The following is an 18,397-nucleotide window of genomic DNA, read 5'->3' on the forward strand; positions in this document are numbered from 1 at the left end:
CACAGGTATGGCAGCGATACATGAAGAATGTTTCGATTTTTCAGATCCTGCGGATCTGAGGCAGATGCAAGAACTGCAGCATCACAATCTTAGGAGCGTGAGTATCATAGGATTCAGCTCTGCGAAGAGCTTGGTTGAGTTGACATGCCATGTTCTCAAGAGTATAATCTCACTTGAGTGCTTGACATTGACATTGGAGGCCCCTTAGAGTTGTGTCGGGTGCTCTGGTCCTACCAACAAATCTGGCAAATGCTCCCCACTGGCTTTGGATATTTTCATGAAAGGTTACAGAGCAGTCATGGCTATCAGAAAGTATATGGAACCTAGGGTCCTCTCCACAGTGAAGTTACATGTTTTGGAGCCTTGCAGCTGCCATGATGTTGAACTTCAGATGTCATGTTTATCTTAGTTATTCAATGTTTAATCATGCCGCTGCTGCTAATCATGCCATGATTTTTGTAATGCATGATGAAGGGAAAATTTTCATGTGTACCTTTGGAACAAAAGACGCAATGAATCTTGGAGGGAATCTAATAATGTTTCCTTTTCTTGTGCTGTACTCCGCCCCATTGGCAAATTTCTTGCAATCTAAGGGTGAGCAAATGTGAACCAGTCAGAATCATGCGTTTTCCCCTGTGCTTTTGAAAATCCTGGGCGCCATACATAGAAGCCCTCGCAGTAAATATTTATCGACTGCGTTCAACCCGACGTCCTGCTCGCCGAGAGACCTGTAGTTGCAACGGAGAGCTCCGTGGGCTGGCTGGTTGACCTCGCGCGTCGCGAGCAAGCCACGCATGCGATGCGCGATGGCCTGGGGCGCTGGCGATGCGGAGCCTGAGCTGTCGGAGCACATATAATACCTCTAAAATGGGATTTAGAGTGAACTAAGGCCTGAGGACATCTTTTCTAGGTGGTGCTAGGGCTAACATCTTCACTAGTTGTCCACAGATTATTGTTCTTCAAAATTAATATAAACTACATTAATATAGTACTTAAAACATTGTTCATGATAAAATGTTTGGTGTCCGTACACCAAAAAAGCAACATTCCCATGAACAGCCTCCACACATCGCACAATAGCATCCTCGTTCATTTGATGCATTGCTCTTGTCATGGCAGAAACTGCCAGAGTTCGAAACCTAGTTCAGGTACTAATGAGCATACATGTTCCATAAAATGGTGTGGTCAAAGACTCAAAAGTGGAAAAGAGAAAGCATTACTGACACATAGCCATGTAGGTTACAAAACAGAAGAACATTTGAGATAATCTTATACGCAGTTTACACCATTAACTAGGAATATACTTTACCATCCATCATAGTACAACTACAAATTCAAAGAAGCCCTAAAAACTGATAAGCAATGATGGTCAAAGTAATGGTACAACTAATGTCCACAGCTCAACCCAGAAGAAAACCGAGACATCCAAGTTTATAGGGGGTACTAAGATGTCAAGTACAAATGTAGCGGGATGAATTCCACAAGATTTTTTGTTTTATAAATTAACGAACAATTACAGTATGCACCTAAGGATTTAAGTAAATAGGTTTCAGCTGTCCAAATAACCACTGACAATTCAGCTTCACTGATGTTGTAGATATGTCTGGATCATGAAAGGTCCCTTATTGCCTACAAGGAGGCCAGATCACTTTATATGGCTGTGTCCAATTTATAGGAACAAAATAGGGACCATTCAGCCATTTTTCCACAGCCTAATTCAAATTTTATCCTACAGAGTATAGTCACATGAAAATACATTCAAAATGATCACATAACCCTCATGAAAGTAGCTAAAAAAGAATAGAAAAAAAAAACAATTTCCATTTCTCTAACTAGTACCGTACAAAGAAGAAAAAAAGGAAAAAAGAGATAGGTTTCCGGATCATTAGCTGCTTCAGAAATTAATGATTACGCCTATCATTAATTTCACAAACTAGTACTAATAGAAAACAAGCAATAGAAACTATAAGCCAAGAGCTGGCAAATAAAACATCTAGAAATTCTGATGCCAAGTTATATCTATCAGTAAATCCGACAAGCTTCACACACCTTTCACTAGCTTGAAATTGACTGCCTCCAGTTCAGCAACAGAACAGGAACAACTTTAGGACCATAAAGACAAGCAGCTAATGAGATCATCTTAAAGCTATTGGTACCAAAACAACTTCCATAACTGATGGAAACATTCAAACACAGCATGAAAATGAACCAAGACTGCCTGCCTAGATTTTAAAATCGAAGCTCACTTCCAGGTCTTGGGCAGGCAACCTGAACTACCATTGACATTCGCCCATCCATCATCTATTTCTGAACCAATGCTCTTCCTTAGTCCCCTTGGTGGATCAACAGAGACATCCCTTCCTTTTGGTATCACGAAATTCCCTAATTAGCAAATCCAAGCCCACAAAAGCATCCAGAACTTCACCTTACTCGAGGAATAGGACAAACTAAGAGCATATACAAAATAAGATCACAAGAATATAAATTATGCACACACAGATCTGTAGCTGTATGCATAAGCACAACAAACAGAGTTGAAGAAGCACGCAAATTAAACAAAGTGGTTGGACTGCGGTGGCACAGGTGCAAGAGCAGTAACAACCGTGGCAACTACAAGCTGAGACAAGAGCAAACAATATGGACGCTCCCCAAGAAGTTATGAAAATTCAGAATGTTCCAATAGCAGCAACTTGTAGCAAAAAGAAATTGCACCGTTAACTATAACAATTCAGACCACAGGCAACAATTTCAACAACGTAACATTCAGAATCACAGGAAAATCTAGTAACAACAAACCACAACATTCAGAACATAAGCAACTGACGAGAGCAATGCAAGTATATAGATGCGAGTATTTAAGGAGCAATGGCAAGTGCATAAGATCCAATCACATATAGTCACTGAAATGATCGAATGATCCTTGGGTACCTTTCAACTACTAGACAAAAACTATAGCAATAGATCTATACAGGCTGGGGCATCAAGGACTCAAAACTTCATGGACTAGCAACCGGTTCCTTGACCACGACGACGACTTGCAAAAAATACTAGCAATAGATCTATACAGGATCGGGTGTTGACGGACTCAAAAGTTGGTGCCCTAGCAATGGTTCCTTGACTACGACGACAACTCACTTTGCGCCGCCGTTGGTGCCATCTTCCTCGTCGGTGTTGGACTCGTCCATTGGCTCCAGGCCCTTAACGGAGATGTTGGCGGGGAGCTCCTGGCCTTGACGGAGATGTCGTCGAAGCTGCCGCCGGAGCTGTCGTCGCCGGAGCCCGGGTCGACCTCCGGGAACTCGACTGCCCAGTCGAGGCACATCTGGACGCGAGCTCTGAAATCGCCGATCCGGTCCTCTGAAAGCTTGTAGTCGATGTCCATCCTCAGGGCCTGGCGGGCAGCTCTCTCGAGGCTGTTTGAGAAGTAGCTGGTTAGGGGGATGAGAAGAGGTTGTTGACCTATAGCCCATTGGCGAAGATGGCGGATCGTCTGGTTCCTGGATCGGAGACCGCGGAGGTCGGTGGGGTTGTTGGCGAGCGTGGGGAGGATATCGGCGTCGAGGGCGGTGAGCATGTCGGCGAAGCGAGCGAATCTGGCTGCTGGCTTCCTTTTTATTTTATTTTATTTTTAATTCCAAATAGCATCCCAAGAATCAATTCGATTATATTTCATTCATCGCTTGCTGGACATGTTGTCCATTGATAGCAATTAATCTTACCTTAATTAGAATCTGCTGTCTTGTCATCGTGGATGCATCTGAAGAACTGATTGTCTAAATGGCCGTCCTGATAGCCATAATCCAAGCCTAGGAGAGTGATATTTAAACTTCAGCCATTAAGATTTATATCATGCTTCTTATATACTCCATTGTGGCTGTTTAAGTATGATACGATGCACTCGATCAGTCCAGAAGTGCATGTCCTTTAAATATGTCCATCTATCTATGGTTTGGTTGGTACATTCATCAATAACAACCATGCATTCATTCCAGTTCCTTCTATCTCTACACCTCACGCTTTCTTTTCCAAAAAAGAAAAAAACACCTTACGCTTTCCACCGAGTGGATCGTTCACTGGCAGACAATTCAATTCGACGAGGAATGTTTTTCGTCAATCTGACTGGTGGATTTAGTTAAAACAATGTGAAGATCCTTTTGATTTATTACTCAAAGAATAAGATCAAACAATCTGACATGCCAACCGTTTCTAACAGCCTTTTCCGATCCATCCACCTTCAAAGTTCACATGATAGGCAAGGATATTCATATATGCTTCTGCAAACCAAACAAAAAACAGGTCCAGAAGCACTTTGAGCCCAACTCTGTACAGGATACATGCATCTCAGGGCAAAACTAACAAGTAGTAATACTCTCACTCATCTTTCATGGCCGTCTCGTGCCTCCTTTTCTGTGCAACCTCTACAAGCAGGGTCAGCAGGGCTTCGCATACCTGCGACGTGTCCGCCTCATCGCCAGGCTCTTCTTTCAGCGAGGAATACACCATCCATGCGTGGTCTAGCTTCCTCTCTGGCCGGACCACCACCGATCCAGGAACCTCAGCATCCTTCCTCGTCACAAGACCATCACTTTTCTCGCCATACCTTGCCACCAGAAGTTGAGAGCATGCTGCCATTGCAGCTGAAAGTGGCATTACAACCGGTATCCTGGTGGAATTGCCATCGGCAGCAATCGGGAGCTCCAAGTGCGCAACATGAGAAAGCGCGATGAGCACACTAGGAGTGATGCTTGCCTCAGTGTGGAATGATACGATTGGAACCTCCTGAGGCAATGGATGCTGTCGCAGGAATTCTTTCCTCCTTTCATAGGTCAGATCTTCTAGAGCCTGCACATCACCCTGAAAATAACATGACGAATAGAGTCAAGAACACTATCACTCATTGTTAGGCAAGCTGGTTAGTGGCTGGAATGATCAAGGCAAATACCTTAAGGACTTTGGATACCAAGATCTCCATGATTTTACGCAACCTGACATAGTCACCAAGTTGCCCCTCTCGCAGGATATCTGAAGCAACTGGGCTTCCTCCATATGGACTTTGAGCTAATACTAAACCTGCAACTTTGTCTTTCAGCTGTGGCCAGTAGAGGGAGAGGGCTGCAGCCGAATCTACACCGCCCTTACTATGACCGAGAAGTAGCACCCGTTTCCTTGATCCCCAGTATATTTCTTCTATGTATTCCTTTATCTCTCGTGCGTTTTTACTTACTGAAGACTGCAATGTGTTTTTTCATGTATTTCTTAATTAGAACAAATATCAAGAGGCAAGTTACAGGCTAATGTATGGAAGTACCTCGCTATGAATTTTGGCAATATGACAAGCTAGACCCATCTTGGAGAAGTATGCCTTTGTCTTGACAAAGTATAGTGGTCCGTGGTTACTAAACAGACCTATAAAAATGTTAGCATAAAAAGTTGGAAATTGATAGCTCACAATCGAAGAGGTAACCGACTGACCTGGAACCAGCAAGTAAACAACTGAATCAGGTAGCTTGTGCTCATTTTTCCTGAAGGGGAGTGAGATGGTCCACATGAGATATAGTTCAGATTACATCTTTCATTAGAAGCATTTTTACAAATCATCTGCATTGACATCCAATTTGGTGCTTTTCCTGACCTCACAGAGTCCAAGATCTCCAAGAATCTGGCTGTCCCATCCTCAGCTGTAGGTAAGCTTTGATCCTGCTGGAGCCAGCCGATATCGTCTGCCGAACCACGAACAGTTTTCCATGCACGCTCTACAAGGCTGCACAAGGTATCAAAGGAACATACTATGTTGTGAAAGACTATTACATCCACTAAATTTGATTTTTCCCATCCAAATTTACTAAAAAAATTGCATCACTATGGCGTCTGTTTTCTACTCTCAGATGTAGAGTTTAATCTTCAGTATGGACAAGACATCCCCAGCATAGCAGATTCTATGAGAAGTGCAGCACTACATGTATTGAGTCCTTAATGCATTGATTAGAGCTTGCATCTGAAGGAACAAAGCATAAAGATTCAAGAACAAACTGTACCCTTGAAACAGCGAAGTTCCATTCTGAAAAACATGTGAAGGCACCATTTGACCTGTGTTTTCTTGAGAGGGGCTTCCACTGCAATCTGCCTGACCAAGGGATGAATTGGTGCCAGCAGACGCTACGGAAGGATTCTGAACAGAAAGCCTGTCTACTGCTGATGCAGGTGGCAGTGTTACTAACTCTTGATCCTCCTCAGATAGACCTGCATTAAGATAATAAACACAATCAATTTGTTAAAATGTAATTACCATAAGAGGCCAGGTTGCTTATGCAATTGACGTAGGGAATCATTTTTCTGAAGAAAGAAAAAGAACTAACCCACATAACCAGGTACAGGGAGGCACTGGGTGAGAAATGAAGCTGTGTGGGCAAGAAAAGATGCAGCTTGATTTAAAGCGGGTAGGGAGAGGAATAATTGTGAATCTTCAACCCTGTCAGCTGAGCAACTGTCATCAACCTGTATTAATCAAGTAACTGTTAAAGAAAGAAATAACCAAAGAGATTAAGTACAACTACAGAACTTTTGCCAAATATGAAACTTTACATATAAAATCAATGGGATTTAGTTATGCTGTTAATGGTGGTAATGTTTGAAGCATTTGTGAAATCACCAATTTAGGTGGGGTGCAATATTATAACAGTGATAATCTTTACACTTAAACTTTTAAAATTTTGTATTCGAATAACAGGGGTGCCAAGGATAATGAGTAGACATGATCAGTGTACTAATAATAACTTTAAGGTTTACATCATGAGCAGCTGAAAAAAAAAGAGGGTCATGGTTAATTGGTTCATAGAGTGACAGAAAAAGGATAAGAGTTGAACAAAGTTTTGGCAATTCAGTGCATGTGATAACAGCAGGATAAATTTGGAAATTCAACATACCGTAGCAGATGTAGATGGCTCCCCCTGTGTTGAAGGCGATTCCGTCATGTTTGGTATGGTTATCCAGAGAAGAGAAATCTGCTAGCAATGCTCCCATTTGTCAGGACGTTCAATGTGCAACCAAGCAATGAAGCTGCATAAGGAGAGTAAAGAGGAAAAATATGGTGGAGCTAGCGACAGATCAGAAGTCTATGACAAATAGAACTGACAAGGAAACACAACTGGCGAGCAAGTGATGAGGTCCTTTTAGAGCAAAGGAATCACAAGTGCACATGTAAGAAAAAGGTGGTGCTCTTATCGTGAAGAAGGAAAGGATCAAACGCATCTCCAATCAACAAAGGCATCGGAGCTTCCAGCAGGTGCATACGTCAGAAGCCAATTTCCTTTTTTTCTTTCTTGTTAAGATAAAATATAAAAAAAGGCCAGCGCGAAGCCTGCGCTGCAACCTAAGAAGAAGCAGGTTTCTCTGGATAAAGGAAAGCTGCAAATTCTTGCACGGATAGAATCAGACGACCTTATGGTGATGCGAGATGCTAAGTGCGGAACTGAATCAGGAGATGAAGTATTGAAGGGAATCAGTAGGTGAGAGATCTAACAATCTCAACCAAATTGAATACGACTGGAAAACGAAAGAAAAAAAGGGGACATCTATCTATTTACCGGAATTCAGAGCGGTGGATGCTGCCAGGACACTATGGTGGATCGGAGGGGAGTCTTCGTCTTCCGGCAGCCGCGTCTCGGCTTTCGTCTCCCACGCCGCGCCGCCCTTCTTTACTCTTCAGTTTTTCTTCCCCGTTCTTCTTTTACGTGGCTCGCTCTCAGTCTGAGTCATCTGATGGGCCATGGGCCGTCACTGCATCCTCCTCCTCCCCCGCCGGGCTGAAAATATAGCCCTGCGGGCTGCGGCCGGTTTGGCAGTCCCACACGGGCTTTCTTTCCTCACGTCAGTAGGGGGATGCACACAGTACAGTAAAACAAGCAGCATACATGACATTTTCAATTCCAAAGAATTCCTAGATTCTTCTCCTCTGGGCAATGCAGGGAACACCTTATTACACACTGAGATACAATGTTTACTAAGTGATGTGATACACAGTGCTGAGCACGTCCATTCCTTTCCCAGCATGAGAAACACAAAGATTCAGTAATCATCCCTTCCTCACATTACATTCAGCTCACACACTAGCCTCCATACATTTACAACTGCACCTTTCCCCCGCAATTTCGTATCACCATTGCTCGTCCCCTTCCACCTCTACTTCTTCCTTTTCGTACTCGGAGCCAGAACCCCCCGTGTCTCCAAAAGGATCCTCATCATTGCTACCGTCATCCTCATCCTCTGACAATTCCTCAGGATAATCAAAAAGTGGATTGTCTTCAGCTGCATGTTATGCGATGGAAAAGTTAAGCTAACTAAAATAACCAAGGACCTCAATTCTCACTGATCAAATATGTGAGCAACATGATCGTACAATTACCATTTGAATCATCTGTGTCGTCCGGGTAGTCATCATCGTAACATTCATCTTCGTCATCATCCACTTGTAACCTAACAGTCAAAGATTGTTCAGAAGGCACTCTCAAGGGAATGGAACAGCGATGCCCCCATGCGATTCGTATTTACCGTGGATATGAAGCTGCTGACATATCCTCCATGTTTGTATCATCCACCTCCTTGACAGTGTAGATGTCATAAACTTCTGAATCTGCTTGTCAGAAAATTTATACTCATCATAACCAGCGCTGGAGCTAAACTGTCCACCTTTACTATTTCAGCACCAGCACTATTACAGACTGAAATCACTTCTGTTATTACTAATGAAAGCAGCAAGAAAGTCTCCACTACTGTTGAGATCATCTCAAGGCAAGAAGCTTGCATACCTTCTGATTGCGCCAATGAAATAATATCTGACTCGATTTCCACAGCAGCTGATGGCAAGTACTCCCGTATAAGTGGAAGAAAGTTGCATAAAACAGCACCCTCTTCAAAAGAAGTAATCCTGCAGGGACTATAGTGAGACAAATTACAATAGTACAACTTCAAATTAAAAAGAACTGGTAAATAGTTAGAAAGCAAGACTTGCCGTGGTTCTGCAGGATTCTTCTCTTCATCTGGTTCTACTTGGACAGCATCATAAAGATGGCATATTTCTCTCAGTGACTCATCAGCTTCATCCTTTTCTCCTTTCCGACTCTTCCATATTTGTGCAAAGCGGGCATTTCTTCCCAGATCCTGTATGGTCAATGAACAAAACCATGCATAAGAATGATCGAAGCAGAGCATCATGGAGTTTAAGAAAAATAAAGTACTTGATCGCAGTTTTCTAGTTTCAGGAAAATTAAGGACTAGCATGGCTTCATGAAACTGACACACATAAATTAACACGCCAAGGCCCATGCTACAGCAACTCCAGGGACTAGCCCTACTTAGCTAAAAGGGAATAAATTAGTACAAATAGGTCCTTGAGAATTCTATACTAATCTCAAATACCTCCTTGTAACTTGCAACTATCAAATATTACTCAACACAACTAGTCAACCACACATTTGCGTGTATCCCTATTGGTCTGAGGCTATCCACTTGGAACTATCAAATATGCCACTCTCAAAGAACCAAATGATCTTGTAAAAAAAAAGGAACCAAATGACCACATTGCTCAACACAATGCGTCCAGAAACAGGATTTGGCAGTGTACAGTGTACACCATAGAATCATTTATTTAGTCCACAAGCTTCGTAGCTGTAAGTCTGCATAGCTAGCTTGCCATGTGCTTGTGGCAAGGGTGTTCGGAGTCTAACTCCCAACCGATAAACACAGCTGATGTGCACAGTGTAATTACATGAACCACTAGATTCCTCCTGTAGTTAATTCTGTGCTTGATTTCTGGCACATTTCATGCTCTACACCATCCATCAAACTAATTGCCTCATTAGTATTCGTACACAATTGAGAATCAAGAGCTGACTGCAGCGAGAATAATAGGATGTGCGTACCTCATGCCTTTGCCTGGCTGCTGACCGTAGCTGGTCTGGTTTCTGTTGGCACAAGAAGGGAAAAATTCATATAGGATGTGCGAGAGTAATAGGATGTGCGTACCTCATTTAGAATTCCACCAACTAAAATTCATATAGACAGCTAGATATGGAAACACTATTTCCCAGATTGTAAACGCGGACTTACAGCCACGTTCAAGGGAAAAACTAAACAGTTCGATTAACTCATGACCCTCGTGAGATCCAGCGGAAAAAAAAAATTAATGCGGTAGACAGTAGAACAAAGTTTCTCTTACTTTGTCTTGCTTGATTCTGTCATTCCACTCCTTCGTCTTGCTCTTTATCTCTTTGGTATTTGAGTCAGCAAGCTACAAAAACAAATAGAACTGTTTACCAAAAAAATCTCATAGGCGTGTATAGAACAAGTGCTGTCGATCCATCGTGTAGCCATGTTTTAATCTGTAACAGAAACTGAGTCCTCTTTTCCATGCAAGTGAACATCAAAACGGCATTCAAGATGTGATGAAGATTCAAAGCCATCTCTATAGAGCTCACAGAAATAAAAATAACAAGAGGTCAAATGAAGCAGGAGTATTGTTGAATACTAATGAGAAATGAAACATCTACCAAAGTTTAAACATGAGCCAAGAAAGAGCTATGCCATGCAGAGATGCCAAATCTGGATGCCAAACCAGTTTGACAAGAACATAAAATAAAAAAACAAATGGAAAAGGATAGGTATATTACCAAAAGAGAGTGCAAAACATCTTCAACGGCTTGAGAATGGTGCACTGTCTCTATGTATTGAACAAGAAGCTTCTTAACCCGTGGTTGCTCCTCTGAAGCTGTGAGCATCCGGCAAGACAGTAAGACATTTTTCAGGTGAAGGAGGCACTACTACTACTACTATAGTACTATGTTCTTTCTGGTCTATAATTCTTTGTCTGAGTGAGGAGGATTTGGTATTATATCATGTATAGTATCGATGTAGGGTGACAAAGTTGTTTTTGGCAAAGCACCATGGCGTCAAGGTTACATTCTGTTTGGTCCGTACCTTTAGCACTGGAGGAGGAAGAGGATGGTTCGAAGATGGAGAGGCTGGAGAAATCGAGCATTGCCTTCTTCGCTGGCCTTTCATTAATCTCTAGCCCTGATAGAGCAAATATTTTTTTGTGTGAAAACATCTCCTTTTATCGAGTAGAAATTCAAGGAGGAAGGGGACGGGGCAATGCGAAAGGAAGATAGAAGGGGAGCTCACAGAAACCGTCCGGGCGGGTTTGCGAGGGCTTGCGCTTGACCCGGACGACGATGGGCTTCTCCCTCGCCGCCGCAGGCTCCGAGGTGGAAGCTTCGCCGGCGGCCGCCGCCGCAGACGCCATGACCGGCGATTGGGTAGTAGGATTAAACAAGGCGCGGCCTGGGGCGACGGCGCTGTGCACGCGGGCGACGCCGCGCAGGCGGGGAGGCGGTGCTGCGCAGGCGGGCTGGCCGAGCGGCAGCGCTGCGCAGGCAGGCGGCGGCGGAGCGTAGCTGCGCAGGTGGCCGAGCGGTGCGGAGGCGGGCAGGCCGCGCAGCAGAGCAGTGCAGATGGGCGGCGGCGGAGCGCAGGCAGTCGGGCGCTGCGCAGGCGGCCGAGCGGCAAAGCGGCGCAGGCGGGTGGTGCCGGAGCGGAGGCAAGCGGGCGGGTGGTGCGCAGCAAGGCAGCAGCGCCACAAATTGGCGGCGCAATTTGGCCAGGCGGCGGCGCAGCAGGGAGGGGAGGGGAGGGGAGGGGAGGGAGAAGAGAAGGGGAGGAAGAGGAATGGTGGCTGACGGACGGGTCCCACATAACGGAGATTCACAGATTAGGAGCGATTCGATTCTGGTAAAAAAAACCATTTCATCCCTCCCACCGAACACAGACTATAGATACAATCATCAAACCCCGAAATTTAGAATGGAACCATCCATCCAACTTAACTCTCCAACCAAACACTATCTAATTTTGGATGGTGCTTTAAAATTCATGCGCACGGTATCTGACGGATGAGGAGAGGAGGAGCATGGTTGGTTGCCGGCGTATGGCGACGGAGTCCAATACCAACACCAACACTAATAAATAAATTGTTTAGATTCCGTCGCCAACATTCCCAACAGTCCAGACTTTTCTTGCGCCCGCAAATACAGGCTCCAGATAATGAAAAGCGGACGCTGAATTCTCATCGACACAACATCTTATCTAAGCTATCATGAATCTGCCGCTAACGTCTATGCAGCGGTGCCAAGCCCAAACCACCAATAAGCCTACTCCTCGTGCCTTCCTTAGCCTCCTCTCCAATGTTATCACTCGTCATGTTACTTGAACCGTGCCCTTCTGTTCTCCTCTTATTCCCTTGCGATGTGAATTTGTTCATTAAAAAATACTAGGAGGAGATTTCGATCCAACGGTGTATTGATCTTAATGGTGGATGGTCTTCCCTGTCTTACTCCTTCTAACTTGGACTAAATAAAAGAGATTTGGTGTAGATTGGATTGCTCTTAAAAAAATTAGTATGATCAATTAGAGTTTCCACCTTGAACTGAAAAAAACTTGATCTTTTTCTGTTTGGATTTGGAAAAAAATGGTAGCATCATCGCATAAGATTGGCAAGAGAAAATTTAGTTGTTCCTCTATATTTTGAACAAGAAGCTTCTTAACCGTGGTTGCTCCTCTGAAGTTGTGGGCATACGGCAAGACAGGAAGACATTTTGCACGTAATAGAGGCACTACTACTACTGTGTTCTTTCTGGTCTATAATTCTTCGTCTGAGGGAAGAGGATTTGGTATTATATCATGTAAAGTATTGATGTAGGGTGACAAAGTTGTTTTGGCAATGCACCATGGCGTCAAGGTTACATTCTGTTTAGTCTGTACCTTTAGCATTGGAGCAGGAAGAGGATGGTTCGGAGATGGAGAGGCTGGAGAAATCCAACGTCGCCTTCTTCACTGGCCTTTCATTAATCTCTAGCCTTGATGGAGAAAATATTTTTTTTTTGAAAACTACTCCTTTTATCAAGTAGAAATTCAAGGAGGAAGGGGACGGGGCAATGAGAAAGGAAGATAGAAGGGGAGCTTAGGCAAGTTTGTGAGGGCTTGCGCTTGATCTGGACGATGATGGGCTTCTCTCTCATTGCTGCAGGCTCCGAGGTGGAGGCTTCGCTGGTGGCCGCCGCCGTAGACGCTATGACCGGCCGTTGGGTAGTAAAGTTAATAAGGTGGCATTTCGGAAGGACGAGTGGTCCCTATGGCGGTGCTTCAGGATTCGTGCTCACAATATCTGACAGACGAGGAGAGGGGAGCATGGTCGGTCGCCGGCGCCTGGCGGCGGAGTCCGGTCCATGAAATCTGCATCAGCAGTTCACGGTATCATGGCCACCAAGATACCTTAACGCCTTGGTTGCATGAAGTAATTGATACTGAAATCATCTAATCTGTCCACACTAACTTCCTATGTGCCATTCTTGCCGCAACCAACTCGTCTCGGAATACGGTGGATCCAGACATCTTTGTCGGAATTGAAAGATTTCAGTTATACAAACACTGCTTTATGACCTATGATAAGTGAATTTCATAAAAATCCATAAGGGGCCACTTTTTCCAATTTAGCTTCTCTAAGGTGAGACCTCACATGTTGCATCTTAATCTCGGCTACCTCTCAAGCACTGCTGGGATCAAGTTCTATTGTGGATAGATCTATCAATCTGTGAAGTTTAGATTAACCTCTTGCTGCCATCATTTCTAGATTGCAATTACCGAACGCATCGCTGCAGTTTCATCTAGAAATACTGGTGGTAACGTTAGTTTAAGCTTCATCGGCTTATGGCCCCAGTCATATTGGAGCAAGAGCTCAACGACGCTCCGTTTAGCTAATAGCTTTCACGCTTTATTATTACCAATTATATGGATCTAGTTTGGACAGCCGATGAGCCGTTCATGCTTATCAGGATACTGGGATCGGACTTATACTTATCATGCTTTATTAGCATGTCGGGTGATATAGCCGGTAGCACGTGCCATGATTGCTCTAGTCATTTACACTACATAATTACATTCAATATCTATTTATATATGGTGTTTATTCAAAGAACGCCTATCTATCTATGAGCACGAAGGCTTCGCCGCCTATTGGCTCATGTATTTTAGGCTTACCTTATCAGTTGTAGCACGCTTTGCACCTCTGCGAACCTAATTGGAGCTTGCGCCGGAATAAAGCAAATCTCCCAGGTCCTCGCGTGTGGTCACGTAGAAAGCCGATAGCCGGTTTTTTGGATCAACACCATACCATGGTATAAAAGGTCTTAAGTAGGAGATGGCAAGATCGTCATGTAGTGTAGTTGTGTTATTGTAGGGTAGCCACATAAAGACTGCAATAGTTTTTGTGTTGTATTATATTTATCGTGGTGAATAAAGATTTGAGTCCTCGAATAGTGTTTATGTGAAGGTCTTATTGGTGTAGCGTGGGTAGAGTCCGTAGAAGAAGTGGTATCAACTTCTCAGCAGGCATATTGTAAATTAACACCGGTGCCAACCTGAGACCGCCCTGGTAAATGCAAGCATGCCGAAACAACCTTGCTCATTAGGTGGCCCACCACATGTCACATACGCAGTCACTTGACACACGCACATATCAATGCTTTGATGCATAGATATTCATTCGTTTATTTTGCACGCGGAGATAAACAGCCATGCTAGTTCATGGCATGTGGAACTGGGTGGCAACTGAAGAACCAGATTACGTCGGCGAATGAATAGTTCGTTGCGTTTGGGGCCTAGCGGGCTGGAGCGAGCCTCCTTGGTGGGCCTTGCATGGCGTGTTGTCCTCCTCCTCCTCCTCATGGGCCGCGACCAAAAGAGGAGAGGACGCTCGGGCACTGCACATGGCGATGGCGACCACCGCTCCGCTCCTCCTCGTCTCCTCCCGCCCCTATCCACACCGCCACCGCCACTTCCCCGCCAACCCCAAGCCTAATGCGCTGCCCCCTCCTCTCCTCTCCCTGCGCACCAGCCCGGCCGCCCCCCTCGTCCCCCTCCCGCCCCGCCGCCGCCGCAATGTCACCGCAGCCTACGGCGACGACGACATGGACGACGACTTCGGCGACTTCGACGCCGAAGACGCGGACGGCGTCGGCGACGACGACGACGTCGACAACGAGCAGGACTACGACGTCGACTACGACCGCCTCCTCGCCCCCGTCAAGCCGCCGCCGCCATCTTCGCTGCACGGGGAGGAGGGGGACATCGCCATGGTCGCCGCCGACAGCTTCATCTCCACGCAGGACTCCGCCTCCGACACCGTCGTCGACTACGCCGTCGACGAGGACGAGTTCCACAAGATCAGGCTGCTCCACTGCGACTTCCTTATCCGGAAGGTGCCCGACCCCGACGACGACGTCTTCGACTTCAGAGAGGTAAGGTCTCCATCCATTCCCTCATTAGTCATTACTACTGCTGACTAGTGCGCTCTGTGACAATTGCCTGCGGCATTTCATCAATTTTTCCCTGATGCATTTCATTTCATCGAAATTCGAACACGTGTCTGGCGATGCTATCCAAATTTACATGATCATAGATACGAGTCTCTTGAGTCAATTGCCTGGTGCTCATTTTGCTGAACATGGCATTTCCTGTGCACCAGATGTATGTCACGCCGCCAGACACTGATATCTACTCCATTCCGAGGGTTCTTGCCCCGATGCCACAGAAGGTGCCACTGAAAGTTTCAGTCATTTGGTATTTCTGCTGAATCTGAACTGGTCTGACGTGTAACTAACTGTTGGTTTCCTTGTTGCATTTAGTACGTGAGGTGCACGAAGAAAGATTTCGGCCGTTACAATGTGACTGAACCACCAGTTGAGCATTTGCGTGATCCCCTGTACAAGACTGAGAGGGAAATCATGAAGGTATGCTGGCAATTTCATCTGCTCTCTTTAGTTTCCCCCCCCCCCCCCCCCTGCCACCCCTATTGTGCTTCTTTCTGCCAAAAGCCACGGTGGACTTGATATTTAGCCCTTATGTGTAAGCTACTACCATATTTAGCATCTTATGAAGCACTCTGCGGTGGTTCTATTTCTCATGTACCAGCTTATTTTTTGAATGTATAGCTCGTCTCTTGTCCTAGTGGTCCAAATATTGAATATCCTAAAATAGGAATAGATGAACAGTATAGTGCATAGGTTTCAGTTTTTTACCTCTACAAAAGGCAGCCGTGTGCTTTTATGTTTTAATTAGCAAGATTAGTAGAAAGTATAGATGGTGAACTCTTACAACAGAAAATTTACAATCAGAGTGCTATGAGGGACTAACACGCTGTTACAGCAGAGAAACAAGATGTATTACAGACTAAGATTAGGGGATAGCAGCATATGGTTGGGTGGCCCAGCATTGGACCATACTGAGAACGCACTTCCCCAGAATATCTTTGTTTCTGAAGAGCCTGGATCTTGGTCATTCCAGTCTTCCAGATTGTCCAGATCAGTTGAATTAGAGATGTCCGCCTAGGATTATGTATTATCCTACTTTGCTTACCCTTGATCAGTGAGCTTCTATGTGGTCAGCTTTAACTTTTAACTTGATTCTACCCTGGAATGTGAAGCGTGGCTGTTGTTAATACTTAACACGTATTAAAGATTTATTCGTATTGTTTATGTACAGCATAGTTTGACACTGGTACATTGCTTCTCCATGTTATGATACAGTAAGAATTTGTGCTTGTGGCGTTGTGATTTTCATATTCAGAATATATGTCTCATGTTGTTTCGTATTGCAGGTTTTCTTAACCAAACACTACAGAAACAGGCGCGCTGATGACCCAGACTTTTTCCTTGATTTTGAGGAGATATATGTTATTGACTCGAAAACAAGGTCAATCACAAGAGCGAAAGTTGTGGTAAGATATTCTGTATCTAGTTCGGTATATACTATTCAAACAATACTTCTTTTGATATATTTGGGTTCCACGAGGTGTGTTCTGAAGAATTTTGGAGTAATTCTCCCTCTGTTTAATGTTTTATGAGATACTTGTACATGACACCAAGTATCAAAAATAAACAAATAAATAAAGGAAGTATCTACTTAGGTCACTGATATCCATCCATGTTTAACAGGTTAGCGTTCCTGAAGGAAAGAAAAGAGATAGGCGAAACGACCTGCTACTGATACGTGATGGAGGGGAGTCTTTTAGAATAATCGACAAGGTAGTCTGCTTGCTTCTGATATCTAGCCTTCTGTTTCGTTGAAGTGGGCTCCAATAGTAATTTTGGGTGGCTAATGATATCATCACTGTATGTCTGTAACAGACTAAAAGGGATGATGCCACCACTGTCATCCAAAGAGAGGAGTGGGCAAAGTCGAGACAGGATGTGGAGAAGCATTTCAGGAAGCTTAGAGATTTCGACCACTCAAATTGGTTCTGAAGAAAAGGTGTTGGATTTGTTGCAGAGAAGAATGGAACGCAGCGATTCTGCCGACTCTGCTGCTGATTGATTAGAGCAGGCTACCGGTGTGATCAAGTGAGAGATGCCATCTTGGAGTAGATAGGTTGTTGTAACATTAGATGTAGCAAGTAGAATGTGTGCCATATAGGGATCGTAGTATGTAGGCACAAAGATTGAGTGAGATCTTAGGGAATCCGCTACTTGTTGAGTAGCCAACCGAAAGAATATGTGGCAGTTGGGCTTGTTCTCTGCAGATTTGCACTCTTTTGATAGACCTCAGTTGATCATAAGGAATGTGTTTTGAAAGCTTCCAGTCTTGGTGGAAAACAAAAGGAAATTCTGTTGCTCCTGCCCTTGTTGTTTTTTAAGAAAACCTGTTGCGGCAGAACAGAGAGAAGAACATGACAATAACGTGAGAAGAAATTCTGCTGCAACAGCAACAGAGGAGAAAACATGATAAAACGTGAAAAGAAAAGTTCTGCTATAACAGAAGAAGAAAACACATGAAAAAGGATGCTTGGGGTGTTGCGAGAATCGAACTCGCGACCTCTCGCACCCGAAGCGAGAATCATACCACTAGACCAAACACCCAATTTGCCTTTTTGCCGATAATATCGGATGAAATACGAATTCCGTGCGCTCAAATTTGTTTGGAAATGTCCCATGCGGGGCAAAATCCTTGCAGTATATAATAATAATAATAATAACAAAGCACGACAACAAATATAACAGCAAATTTGAACCATAATCTTTTAGGGTTACGAGATGTGATGCGATAGGATACAGAGGGAGCTAGCGATGACATGGATGCAAGTCTCTATGGCTATGGAAGAGGGAGACATGAGACATCCATCCATCCATCCATCCATCCATCCATCTATGGCTATGGCAGGCAGGCTGTTTGGAGGCACGTACAGCTCACGCCCCCACGAGAGCTTGTTGTGTGTGTGTGTGTATGCTTCTTATTATGTAGCCGCCATGCAACAAACAAATTAAAGCACACAAGAACACAAGCAGGCTCTTGGAAC

General features: G+C 44.4%; 3 protein-coding genes and 1 non-coding gene across 8 annotated transcripts; 1 reads left to right on the forward strand and 3 right to left on the reverse strand.

Moving 5' to 3' along the window:
• Window positions 1-4,189: 4,189 nt before the first annotated feature.
• On the reverse strand, window positions 4,190-7,786 carry LOC112886143. 4 transcript variants are annotated; one of them, XM_025951937.1, is made up of 9 exons: window positions 7,584-7,786; window positions 6,924-7,001; window positions 6,357-6,495; window positions 6,036-6,240; window positions 5,633-5,761; window positions 5,473-5,522; window positions 5,309-5,406; window positions 4,943-5,230; window positions 4,190-4,854 (listed from the first exon to the last, which is right to left on the reverse strand). In XM_025951937.1, exons 2-9 carry the CDS (start codon window positions 6,969-6,971, stop codon window positions 4,372-4,374), a joined length of 1,440 nt encoding a protein of 479 aa, XP_025807722.1. In that variant the 5' UTR covers window positions 6,972-7,001; window positions 7,584-7,786; the 3' UTR covers window positions 4,190-4,371. The 4 variants fall into 4 exon arrangements, with proteins under 4 accessions (XP_025807722.1, XP_025807724.1, XP_025807723.1 ...); XM_025951939.1 differs by having other exon boundaries at window positions 6,924-7,004; window positions 7,584-7,777; XM_025951938.1 differs by having other exon boundaries at window positions 6,924-7,056; window positions 7,584-7,777.
• Window positions 7,787-7,931: 145 nt separating this feature from the next.
• On the reverse strand, window positions 7,932-11,726 carry LOC112886144 (RNA-directed DNA methylation 4-like). Of its 2 annotated transcripts, none has more exons than XM_025951942.1 (10): window positions 11,176-11,726; window positions 10,972-11,067; window positions 10,665-10,762; window positions 10,214-10,285; window positions 9,918-9,959; window positions 9,008-9,156; window positions 8,805-8,932; window positions 8,548-8,629; window positions 8,402-8,472; window positions 7,932-8,304 (listed from the first exon to the last, which is right to left on the reverse strand). In XM_025951942.1, the coding sequence occupies exons 1-10, from the start codon at window positions 11,294-11,296 to the stop codon at window positions 8,153-8,155; spliced, it is 1,011 nt and encodes a 336-aa protein (XP_025807727.1). In that variant the 5' UTR covers window positions 11,297-11,726; the 3' UTR covers window positions 7,932-8,152. The 2 variants fall into 2 exon arrangements, with proteins under 2 accessions (XP_025807727.1, XP_025807726.1); XM_025951941.1 differs by having other exon boundaries at window positions 8,805-8,923; window positions 11,176-11,722.
• A 3,069-nt stretch (window positions 11,727-14,795) lies between these two features.
• LOC112886427 lies at window positions 14,796-17,676 on the forward strand. Its single transcript, XM_025952328.1, has 6 exons — window positions 14,796-15,344; window positions 15,572-15,640; window positions 15,732-15,836; window positions 16,703-16,822; window positions 17,040-17,129; window positions 17,232-17,676. The coding sequence occupies exons 1-6, from the start codon at window positions 14,814-14,816 to the stop codon at window positions 17,346-17,348; spliced, it is 1,032 nt and encodes a 343-aa protein (XP_025808113.1). The 5' UTR covers window positions 14,796-14,813; the 3' UTR covers window positions 17,349-17,676.
• A 212-nt stretch (window positions 17,677-17,888) lies between these two features.
• Window positions 17,889-17,960, reverse strand: TRNAP-CGG. The gene has a single exon. It is a non-coding gene; the product is annotated as a tRNA-Pro (tRNA).
• Window positions 17,961-18,397: the final 437 nt, after the last annotated feature.

The sequence above is a fragment of the Panicum hallii genome, chromosome 3 (genome assembly GCF_002211085.1).
Source record: "Panicum hallii strain FIL2 chromosome 3, PHallii_v3.1, whole genome shotgun sequence".
NCBI classification, from domain to species: domain Eukaryota; kingdom Viridiplantae; phylum Streptophyta; class Magnoliopsida; order Poales; family Poaceae; genus Panicum; species Panicum hallii.